The 13160-nt window shown below is 34.6% G+C and overlaps 1 protein-coding gene across 1 annotated transcript; it reads right to left on the reverse strand.

Annotated features, from left to right (window-relative positions):
- Positions 1-8118: 8118 nt before the first annotated feature.
- LOC134281261 (laminin subunit gamma-1-like) lies at positions 8119-12637 on the reverse strand. Its single transcript, XM_062763739.1, has 7 exons — positions 12276-12637; positions 10830-11125; positions 10541-10671; positions 10121-10296; positions 9700-9888; positions 9296-9371; positions 8119-8262 (listed from the first exon to the last, which is right to left on the reverse strand). Exons 1-7 carry the CDS (start codon positions 12631-12633, stop codon positions 8244-8246), a joined length of 1245 nt encoding a protein of 414 aa, XP_062619723.1. The 5' UTR covers positions 12634-12637; the 3' UTR covers positions 8119-8243.
- Between the last annotated feature and the right edge of the window lie 523 nt (positions 12638-13160).

A 13160-nucleotide genomic window follows, 5' to 3' on the forward strand; every position in this document is an offset into this window, starting at 1 on the left:
AAAGAAAATCATCTACATTATTTGTGCCCTATAAAACATTTAATCCTGTTTCAACATGTACATTAGCAAGATGGTTGAAAAGTGTTCTAGAACTGTCAGGAATCAGAGACTTTACTACCCACTCTTTCCGAGGAACTTCAGCTTCAGTGGCCTATTCTTCAGGAGTGTCGTTAAAAGAAATAATGGATGCGGCAAATTGGACTTCTTCAAAAACATTTTTTAAGTTTTATTACAAAGATACAATTGGGTGTGATTCAGATGGACTTTTCGGAAAATCAGTGTTGAATAGATGAACAATAAATTGTTTGGTGACATTTATTTAGTTGTTTTATTGACAATGAACACTTTTGTGAATGTGATTTCTCCGAAGTTTATGTTATCTATAAACTTCGAACTTGAATAAAATTTAGTTGCATTTGAATTTTTTTTTATTTTTCCATTAAAATTGCAATGAAGTGGTCTTCTTATTGAATACTTTGAAAATATACGTTTTTATTGTAATATTTTGTTTGTGACCAACACTTTAAATATGCTACGTGATACCCTTCGTAGAGCCGAAAGGCGATATGTAAAAGAATGGACCCTCCTCCAAGCATCCTTTAGGATGTACAGGATGAGGGTCATTCTATGTAATGAGCCTGAGGCTCAAGAGGGTATCATGTACCCAAACCAAATTGATTTTATTTTGAAGGAAAATTATCCCCACATATGATATTTGTTAGTTGTCACAAACAAGCTTCCAAGAATGATTTCGGCACGTGGAGCTGTGCTTTATATACAATTAAGGGAAAAGGTGTATTTTTTATACGTCACACAGGTCATTATTTTTTAGCTTCTATATTACAAAATTTTGTGATCTTATATACGCCTCGCTGCACTCGGAGATAATGCTATATGATACACGCCCTCTTCGGAGAGCCTAAGGCTCATTACATAGAATGACCCTCATCCTGTACATTCTAAAGGATGCTTGGAGGAGGGTCCATTATGCTCACTTGCAACATGAGTGAAGGCTATGGAGATAACGGACAATATCAATATCAAATACCATAAAAATACAAAATAGGAGCAGAGCAAACTCCAACCTCCAAAACATCAGCTTTAGAATCAGGTGCCATGGAGGGGTAAGCACCCCTGCTGAACGGTCACACCGTCGTTTGCTCCTTGTCATGACCGTTCCCGGTAGCTCAGTCGGTAGAGCGCTCGCTCTGTGAACGGGAGGTCGTGAGTTCGTATCTCGGCCGCGACTGACCTAGTCGTTAAAATGTTCCTTCGCCATGCGCTCGGCACTTTGAAGTGAAAGTTGCGGGTCCTTCGGATGAGACCTTAAAAACTGATGTCCGTGTCAGCGACAGGCGTTGGCACGATAAAGATACCTCACTTCTCAATGGCCCTGAGTGCCGAGTAAAGGTCAAAATTTGAAGCCCTTCACCGGCATATGGTGACGTCTCCATATGAGTGAAAAAAATTCTCGAGAGGGACGTTACACAATATACAATCAATCAATCCTTGTCATGATCAAGAAATAACAGAAAAATCGTCGTCAATTCAGGAATAAATAATGGACTAACAATAAGTGTGAAAAACGTCAGTCAACATTTGACTCAATGATAAATTGTATTTGCTGAAATTCCATAGTTTTGAATACTTAAAGTTCCATTTGGTAGAGAATAAAGTGAAATTGCATAGAAAAAAGCAAGACTTCAAATTGATACATTTTAATCCCCGCTTAATGTCATGGATTATAAATCTATGTTTTTACCTTTATTATGTTTATCTTTATCTGTTATTGATATGTTTTAATGCAGCAATATAAAAACAAAAAGGGTATATATCAATGGCCCATGGAAAAGCCACTATTTTGCATATTCTGGCCGGATCCACATTTTGTACACATCCTTTGTTACAAAATAATTTTTTATTTCAAGAAAAGTTTAAATCCAAAAGTAGGAATAAATACCATTATCATGGATTTGCTATTTCTTTAAAAAATATATTCTTAGAAGAAATTGGGAATTAAAGAATTTAGTCCTATATTTTCTATATACAATTTTACTTAAACAATATTCATGATGAGACTAATAAAAACAGCATAACGTTTTTTGGCCCAATCCTACCAGGAAAACTAGGTATATCAAATAGATCAAATTTGAACAATTTAAATCTACACTACATGAGCATGTTTCCATATAAATATGATGAATTATGGCTTTGTCATTCAATGTATTGAGAAGAAGATTTTTAAAGAATTTTCCTATATATTTCTAGGTAAAATTTTGGTCGGCCATTTTGGCCCCTCCCACCCCGTAATTAAGGGGTCTTAAAATTCAATTTTGAAAAAAAAAAACTCAAATAAAAAAGGGTCTACACTACCTGAGGATGTATTCCCCATAAGTTTCATCTTTCCTGGCAAAGTGGTTCTTGAGAAGAAGATTTTTAAAATATACCACTAAATTTTCATTAATTGAAATTGTTATCTCCAATTGAATAATACCCGATGACTATTCCTGTTATTTTTGATAAAAGAAATTTACATTCAATCCTTCACCCAAGGATGCTTTGTGGCAACATTTGAAGAACAATTTTTAAGATACGCTTTCATTTGACTTACTTTTTGTACTCCATAGATAAAGTACGCTTAACATAATTGAGTGCTAATTATGAGAAGCTAGACAGACGGACAGACGGACACTTAGAGGAATGCGTACAGGACATGTGTTTAATACGCAAAATACAAGGACAAAATGTGATCAGAAAAGCTCAAACATGGAAACCTTCAAACTTTTGCAAATGAAGAAATAGCATTGTGCTTCGTGAAAAAGGTTCAAAAAGTACTTTTTTATACCCATGAATGATTGGAAAAACAAACAATAAAATGTGAAATTGGTCAAGTTTGATTTAGAAATTTTCCCTTGAATCATTTCGGATCCATCCCTTTCTAGGTAATGTTGTTTATACACATCCTTTGTTACGACAAAAATAAGTGTTATATTTCAAGAATACGTTTAACCATCCACAAGCACTGACAAAAGGTAATAAATATAATCATTACAGAATGAAGTTTGAATTATAACAGTTTGCATATAAAGAGTCTGTCGTAACAATTTCATATTTATTTTAAATAAAACAAATCTGGAGCTCAAAAAACATGACAAGTGGGATGAGGTTCATTAAAATTACATTGGTAGTCTATATTATGATCTTGTCATGATCTCGTAAACGTAAAAGTACGTAAACAATATTCAGTGTGTTCATTTTGGCCTAAAAAGAAACATTTTGCATAACGTTTTTATGAAAAATATGTATTCTTCACAGTTTAGTACTTGCAGGAAAACATTTATAAATGTATATTAAATCTAAAAATACATACATCAGAGCACACAATGTTCCAGAGAAAAAATAACATCATTTCTTTTTTAAAGGTTTATGAATCGAATTGACAGGGTATTTAGTAATAAAAAAAAATTATTTTAAAACATGATATTATGACAATCTGGACATACACAAAATTCAGGAATGTTCTAGAAACAGTGTTTCTGGAATGTTTGTTCTAATAATATACATGATGAAACAATACACATATCACAACACCTCCCCCTTAAAAAGTTTGAATGTCAATGTAAAACATAGGCACATCTAGTATGTAGATACTCTTATCTGCAATAAATCTTCTTTGAACTTAATATAATTTTGTCAGATTTTTGTCCAATTTGTTATGATTTGAGTAATTGTAAACATCAAAATATTTTCCTCCTTTTCAATGGTGGAATACACTCTGACATTTTGTAAGTTTCTTTGAAAAATAAGAAAAACACGTAATTAAGGGCGTATAAGCTTGAATTAGAAAAATCTGGATAAAATTGCTCATAAGGACAGATTTGATTTTATGAAATGAAAATTCAAAAACTCAAATAAAAAAGGGGGGTAAAACCCAGCCATGCCCAAAAACCTCATTAACTCTTTCTTGTTTGTAGGAATCGGGATGCAATTTTTTTATTCCTATGTTGACCTAAATACTCTACATAAGCATGACAAAATGTACCTCAAGGTTCACAGTTAATTTTTAGCTAAAATGTCAAATAAAGCACATTTCGAAATGTATTCTGTTATGTGTCTAGGAGGGAGTGAATCAAGTGCCAAAAGGCATTACTTTATACTGGTAAAGAGATTTAAAACGAAGTATTGCTTCCAATGCGGTCAATTCTACTAGGTATTGGAAATGAATATTAAAATATATACTAGACTGTTTTGGTACAAGAATACAGGCATCACGCTCATTTTTGAAAACGTTATACAACGGTGATGTTGTTTGATCAAACTACTCCGATGACTATACACATGTTGGAACATCCGAAAAGATTTGATGATACTCATTCATCAAGTTTTTAACTTGTTCTTTTTGGTGAATGTTTCAAATGTCCAAGTTTGGCATCCAAATTAGCCAAAAACTTCTGATTTTTTCAAGCGGACAAATTCTACACGTACAATTTTGAACAGTCTTAGATTACTAGTGGAAAGCTTTTCTCAAAATATTTTTTATGACAATGTTACTGAAGAATAATTTTACATCACTGATTGCTTTCAATTTCATAAGGGCCTTACTTTAAAGGATTGTACTCCTTATCACCTGGCTTAAACACCTCTATTTCTTGCATCTTTGTCATACCACATTTTCATTTCATATGAGAATTCTTCAAATTTTCTTGTGCTAATTTACAACATAAAGTTTTTCTTGAAATCAGACACATAATCTAAAAGATTAAGATCACTAGTCTCAGTCAGCCACTTTTCCTTCAACAATTTCAAAGGACCTGAAATGAGCTCAAAAGGACTGAATCCAAGAGACTCCTGGACTGCTTCTCGTGCAGCAAATAGCACAAGGAACCCCTTCATCCCAGTCTTTCTCATACTGGTAACAATAGGTCTTCAGCATTGTTTTTAGGGTTTGATGAAAACGTTCTAGCGCTCCCTGGGACTCAGGATGATAAGCAGTTGATCTATATTGCCTTATACCCAACTCATGCATGACTTGCTGGAACAACCCCGACATAAAATTTGAGCCTTGATCCGACTGAATTGCCTTTGGTGCTCCTACAAAACTGAAGAACTTGGTTGGGGCCTTAACTATGCTCTTTGCCTTTATATTCCTAAGAGGTATGGCTTCAGGGAATCGAGTGGATGTGCAAGTTCCCAGATTTCCGAGGCAAAGGTCCTACACAATCCACCAACACTCGAAAACGTTCTTCAAAAGTTGTTGGTAGCGTTAAATATAGTCACTTTACAGACATGAATGAAGCCATAGGTGTATCGTGAGCTAAACTTTTGCAAATGAAGAAATAGCATGTGCTTCTTGAAAATGTTGGAAGTGCCCTCTTAAGTTGAATGATATCTGGGTCTTTATGTTGTTCAGAGCGTAAACGTTCTCGGCTGAGGATGTCCTTGCCTTGGCTAACTAGTGGATGCAACTCATCATCCTCACCACCAAATTTTGGTAACAGTTCTTTCTTCTCTTGCTTCTTGAAGACTTTTTCAAGGTCAGATAAAAAAGGCAAAAGTGTCTTCTGCTTTTTTACCCTAACAGCACAGGATGGATAAATGTCATCATCTTCATCATCGCACATGACATCTGGAGTGATTTTCTCACAAAAAATTCCTTAAATTTGTTTCTTTGGAAAAACAACATTTATATGTGAAATGCTCAGACAAAGGAAGCACGCCCTCTAACAATAACGTTGTGATTTCGCTAGAGTCACCGAGTGAAACAAATTTGCCTCTTCAATCATTTCTAAACGAGCAGAGTTTTTCATTATTTAACTTAAACAAAGTATCCAGAAGATCGTCCTGGACCGGACTTAGAACCACCTTGGGATGGAGACTGGGAACTTGTGAAAGATTGAACCACTCTTTTTATATGTGTTGAATTTTTTTTATTTTGATACAAAATTCTTTTTTGAAACATTTCGATAATTGCCTCTTCAAGAGTTTTCACATTCTTATCTTCTAGATGTGTTTTCAAATCTTGAGTAACACATTCCTTAAACTCTTTACCAGGATGACTTGGCGCAAATTAGCAAAAGTTTTATCAAGTTTCAGTTTGTTCGTGAATGTGAAAAAAAAAAATCAATCTTGATCTAACCTTTCCTTTGACCTTCTCATAGTCTGAACTTTCAGCTACCCCTAGTGCAGAGTATACCTCAGCTGCTTTGCCAACCAGTACACTTTGTAACATTGTTGACCATACGTGTTGTGGCCATTTAAGATTTTCTGCGATATTACAGACTTGAAATTTTGGAACTAAATTTTTTGCTGCGTCAAATTCAGTTTTGACAATTGACTGGTTGGTGCATTAAAGATTCAAAGTTCATTTCACGCTCTCTTTCTCGCTCTTGTCTTTCTAATTTGTCTAATTCAAAACGCTCTCGTTCTTCTCTTTCTCTTTTCTCTGTCTCTTTCTCGCTCTTCTCTTTCTAATTTTTCTCTTTCAAATCGCATTTTCTCTAACTCTAATTGAAACTGAAATATACATTTAACTGTATATAAGTTCGTATTTTTCAAAGATGTTTCTTCACACATTTGTTTGCAACCTTTATTCTAATGCTTTTTTAAATAACAAACAAATGCAAACCTAATGCGATCAAGTCATCCTTTTTTAACGTTTCAAAAACCTGTACACTTGGCGAATTAAGAAAGTCTGTGACCGAAAATACCATGTTGATTTTTGCTGGCTTATAATTCAATTTAACAAAAAACATGACAAGTGGGATCTGGTTCCTATGGGGAGTGCCAGCAAAGATCAATCACACATCTACAATAATTTATTTTGGCACTTAGCAAAAATCTAAAAATACCTGCCGTGGGCTTCACTTCCCAGTGAAATTATATCCCAGTAATATCAATGATGCTTATCGTAATCGAATTGACAGGGTATTTATACAGTATCATAAATCTAGAATATTCTAGAAATTTCAGTGTGTCACATTATGGTGAAATGCATGCCTTCAAACAAAACTTTGTTTCCGGTAATGGATTGCCTCTTTCTGAAAAATTGTTCGTATGTAGAGCATGACATTTCGTATCAAATCACCTGGTAGATACAAGTCCATTATTCAGGTACATGTACTTATATAATTATATTTAAGTAAGGAATGTTGACAACAGAAAACTTGAAAATCATCATGTTTATCATACATTTTTCTTGTAAGGTTACCATTAAGGTCTATTTCTATAACAATATACAAATATAAGAACAGATGTACATGTAATAAGAATTCTTTTTATTTTTAGTTCAGTCGGATATATCGAATCGAAATACAAATGAAAGTAATAATTGTTAATTGATATTACATCGTCGGTATATCTAATTGTCGAGCTGAAGGTCAACAGTGTTTTCTTCTACTCATGTAGAATATTTAAATTCAAAACAAGGTCTGCTAATGATGAGGAGGGGGCAACGAGAACTCAACAGATTGTTCGATGACCTGGATTCGTATGCATAAAAATTCTAAGAATTTTCTTAAGTATATGCTTAAATTTCTTAAGCATATACTCAGCTGAGTAACATGCTTAATTTCCATTGCATAAAAATTCTAAGCAACATACTTAGCAATTCTTAGCTAAGCATATCGCAATCTGCTTAAGTACATTGTTGTCATGTCAATAAAGTCACTTCCGCTATCACTTTTAAAAATGTAAACATATGATAAAGAAGCAAAGAAATATGAAAAATAATGTTCATATTCATTTAAATTATTCGCCTTCCTTTATATAACAATTTGTTTTAATATTTGATCACTTAAATAGATTACAATATTTTGTTTAATATTGATGACACGTTTTATCATCTCAAGAGAGAGAGAGAGGGGGGGTGAATAAACTGAGGAGGGAACAAACGGCAGTTGTGACTGGTCGGCAGGGCTCATCCCTCATCGCACCTGATCCCATCTCTGATGTTTTAGAGGTCCGTTTGCTTTGCTCCTGATTTGTGTTGTTTAAAGAACTTAAGAAAACTGTTTGTTATCTCCATATATTTCATTATATTTTATTTCAATGGGGGAAAAAGTCAATTACAACGATTTTGCCCCCCAAAAAAGATTTTCATCAAAAAAAAAACATAAATCATTAATATTTAATCATTTTATTTCTTTACCTGTTTTCTTACAAACGGATATACATTAACGAGTAATAGAAGTATTTGTTTCCCTTCTCTGTGAAAGTTTGAAATCTCTGGAAGGTATTTGAAGTATTCAACTTGTGGATGACGATCTACAAAAAAGTATGTATTTGTATCATTAAAGAACATTTAGATACATTCTTTGAAAAATTACATATAAAATGTAAAGAAATGAAGCTTAAACATTTAACGTGTTTAAACTGATTGAAAATCACTCGATCATTTTACTAGTATTTTTGCATATCCAACTACTTTGTTAAACTTGATGCGCTTATCAATGCCAGAAAGATTACAAACAGCATCATTCAGGTTGTTTTCGCATTAGAGCAGGAATTTCATACAATTTTTTTTATTATACATTGTAGCAAAGTTTTACAAAATTTGAAATATCACGTAATGGAAATTATAATCAATTAAATGATGTTAATCCTATGCATTATCAGGAAAATGTGCCAGTATTTATAAAAAAATAATTCCTTTTTAAGGGGTTTTATTAAGTCACGTAATTTTGAATCAATTTAGTCAACCAATTATCTTATAGTTCATAAGTAATTCAGATTAAGAGAGAAAATTAAACATACGAACAGTAAAATTAAACATACGAACAGTATTCAAGATCACAAATTCAAAAACAATATATAACAGGAGCAGAGCAAACATTAGAGATGGAATCAGGCGCCAAGGAGGAGTGAGCATCCCCTGCCGACCGGTCATTACACCCGCCGTGTGCTCCTTGTCATGATCGGGAAATAACGGGAAAAATCCAACGTCAATTCAATAATGAACTAACAATTAGTATGAAAAACACCAGTCATTATTTCATTCATTGAATGATAATTTGTATTTGCTGACAAGGTCATAGTATCGACAAAAGAACTTGCAAAATGATTAACCTGTTAACTCAGGTTTTTGTTGACCAAATAAAATTACAATCAAATATATACAAAAACGATAAAGTAATACAATGGATCTCTTCTTGATTGGACAACCACTAACTGTGGTCAACGAGTGTCCAATAATTTACCTCGTTTTTTAAATTGTTCATATGTAGAGCATGTTCTAGCGTATCGAAATAACTGATATTGTACTGAGAAAAAAAAAAGATTAATTGAAAAAATAACAAACCTTGTACATTTCTCTCCTGTATAACCTGATTTACACTGGCACTGCCCAGTCCCATCACATTGAAGAGTATCAGAACCTGACAAATTGATTTAAACAAAATTTCATATTTGACTCACTCATGTCAAAAGTTCATGTCAGGTTTACGCAGTGTTATTTACCCCATCCACTTCTCTCAGACCAATTTAATGTTTATTTTTCATACTTTGAGTTACAAATTTTAAATTCATATAGCTTGTCCATACAAATGTTGAATATGGTAATTATTTAAGCTACATCAAATAATAACATAATAATTTTCTATTCTGACATTTCAATTTAAAACAATTTTGAATTACACAAACGAAAAACGTCCCTTTTTAGTACATGTATATATACAATCCTTCGAATTTTAAAAACAAACATACCAACAGGATCACAATCACATGGTGTGCACCTTCCATCTGATGACCTTAGATAGTGGTTGTCCTTGCACCTCTCACAGTGAGGACCGTCCGTGTTGTCCCGACAGTCGACACAGCGACCTCCCCTCCCTGTTCTCTGGTAAAGATCCTGATCAAATGAGCAACTGTCTGCTTTGTTGTTGCACTCACAACCTAATACGAATATCCTTTCTATCAATGATCACTCAAATTTCTATCACTTAATTTTGAGTTGGTTTGTTTTGTAGGAGTGTGATAAAACAACTGAGACTAAAGAAAACTGAGAAAAGAGAAATTTTGTCCAAATTCCGAATTATCAATAATTAATACTCATCAAAATTGTATCTTTTCATGCATAAATAAATTCAAGGGAAAAATTCTTGTTTGTCATTATTTGATTACTTACGCTGGCACTGATTAGCGCTGCTAGATGTTGCTCTTGCCCACGGTTTGTCGTTGTACATAGGCAGACACTTCTCACAGTCAACTCCAGCTGTGTTGTGTTGACACCTACAAACTTCTCTGTCTGATTCTTGACCATCTGGAGTATAACATTCACTAGCATGTCCATTGCACTTACACCTAGAAATATACAAATGGTTCTTTTAGACTGTAGCGTGTATAAAATCATAAAACTATTCTTCAAAAAAGTTTCCCTGAAGTATCAAAATATTTTTTTCTGAAACATTTTGTACAAATCAATGTTTATAGAGTAGTCCTGGACGTTTATTACTGATCATTTATGTTTTAGATATCAAGAAAGGCCAAAACATTTAACCATTCACTATAATTATAACATATTTACTAAAACATTCCATTCTAGTACCTGGCACCAACACTTATATCAGAAATGGCGTAGTAATAGGATTTCAAGACCGTATCACCACCAAAATCCTCGTCCCCAAATGTATTCATTCGTGTGAGGGAAATCCGTATAGCTGAGGCTGTTACCCATTCCTGTTACCCATAAAAAAAATAGGGGGGAAGGGTTAATTTGTGTTCCTTGGTCTGGAAATTCGCTTGAAGAGATGGATCATGGACGAAGTTGAATTTGCATTATTGTTTATACGTTCAAAAGATGAAAGAAAAATTATGAACATTTCATTAGGACATACCTGCAAGACAGGATTATTGTCGAAACTAAACGCACCAGGGCGACTTCCCAAGGTACTAAATGGAACACGACCACCAGTCAATGGGAAAAGGTCACTGTATTGGTTCGTACAGATGGCTTCATCGGCTGTAGTTGGAAACCGCCTACCAGGTTTTCCATATGTACTCCGGCAGGACGCACTGAAAAATTGATATGGCGTCCAATCACTGCTTTCAGTAGTTTTCTTGTAGATTGCAAAACTTTCAGGAATTGCAGTTTGGAAACGCAAATTGGTATAAGTAATATCGTAAGCTTTTTCTGGAAAGAAAGAAGAGGTTATATCTAACATGAAAAAAAAATAAGCATTGCTTCATAAAGTATAATTATGAATACTTTTATCCATTTTAAAACTCACAATTTTTTTTCTCTTAAAGCAGGGAAATTTACATCATAAGACAAATTATGCACTCAATGTATATAAAACAAGAGGCACAGGGGCCACAGCGCTCACCTCAGCACATCGGGCTTGAATTTACTACCCCCCCCCCCTTCCAGGCGGTCATCATTTGAACACTACCTGAGGATGATTCCACATAAATATCACTAATCATAGCTTTGAAGTACTTGAAAAGAAGATTTTGAAAGGTTTCCCTATATATCCCTATGTAAAACTTGGGTCGGCCATTTTGGCCCCACCCTATCCCCAGGGCCGGGGGTCATGATTTGAACAAACTTGAATCTACACTACCTGAGGATGATTCCACATGAGTATTATTTTTCCTGGCCCAGTGGTTCTGGAGAAGAAGATTTTTAAAGATTTTTCCTATATATTCCTATGTAAAACTTGGGTCGGCCATTTTGGCCCCACCCTTGCCCCGGGGTACATGATTTGAACAAACTTGAATCTACACTACCTGAGGATGATTCCATATGAGTATTATTTTTCCTGGCCCAGTGGTTCTGGAGAAAAAGATTTTTAAAGATGTTTCCTATATATTCCTATGTAAAACTTGGGTCGGCCATTTTGGCCCCACCCTTGCCCCGGGGGTCATGATTTGAACAAACTTGAATCTACACTACCTGAGGATGATTCCATATAAGTATTATTTTTCCTGGCCCAGTGGTTCTGGAGAAGAAGATTTTTAAAGATGTTTCCTATATATTCCTATGTAAAACTTGGGTCGCTCCCCTTGGGAAAGGGCGTGGCCCTTCATTTGAACAAACTTGAATCCCCTTTACCCAAGGATACTTTGTGCCAAGTTTGGTTGAAATTGGCCAAGTGGTTCTGGAGAAGAAGATGAAAATGTGGAAAGTTTACGACGATGACGACAACAACGACTACAACGACGACAGACAACGGACAAATTTTGATCAGAAAAGCTCACTTGAGCCTTCGGCTCAGGTGAGCTAACAAGCAAGCTTTAAAGACCATTGACGGACAAAATATATACTCAATGTGTCTACTTACTGAAATCCAGAGTTAAGTTAATCACAACAGGATACCTAATCCCGTCTAGCATTGTATCTGACTGCCACCAGGTTCTGGGAAATTCCGTGTCCGTCGTCATTTGCGGGGGGTGCCTTGTCCTGGGACTCTGAGCGTCACAGACCTGGCAGGGTAGTGGCTGACCCCACCGTGAAAAAGGACAGAACTCTGTGGGCCCCGCCTGACCACACGTGTTGGTGGCCTGGACGGACCTATTGAAGGCAGCATTTACAAACGGAGGGCTACACATCTGGGCGTTACCCTGGTCATCATAGCAGTCTTGTCCCTGGAAGATAGTGGCTAGACAGCCAAAATATAATAAAATAGAAAGAGAATTCATCTTTTGTGATTCCTGCAATTTTTCCTACGCGGTAAATGGATGTATAAAGCTTCACTGGAATCTATTTAAGTAGTAATTTTAAAACGAAACTTTAATTTGCAGTCTATGTATTGTCCAATCAAAGGCTTGGAAATGTTTGTGAACTGCACTTACTTATAATAAGTTTTGATTTCCTATCACATTATAAACGTGACATATTTTAGATTGTGTGTAATTGACAAAGTGATATAAATTAATTGTTTTATCAATATTTTTAAAGTCACTGACATTGTATATTTAGTATGGTCAAATTTAGAGCTATCAACTGATGTAAACTTCATTCTTTTGTTCATGAACATTAAATAAAAACTACACTTATTTAAATATGTTATAAAAAGCCTAGACATCATTTTATAGAACTCGAATAGGACCGTGTTTTCAACTTAAATTGTCTCAAATTTATGGCAAGCCCTTTTACTATTTATTCGGAAAATAAAATTTATCTTTAAATTACAGAGATATCTCTCATTTTAAGGAGATATCTCTTA

This window comes from Saccostrea cucullata, unplaced genomic scaffold (genome assembly GCF_032062105.1).
Source record: "Saccostrea cucullata isolate Sc308-1 unplaced genomic scaffold, CSIRO_AGI_Scuc_v1 ctg14046, whole genome shotgun sequence".
NCBI classification, from domain to species: Eukaryota; Metazoa; Mollusca; class Bivalvia; order Ostreida; family Ostreidae; genus Saccostrea; species Saccostrea cuccullata.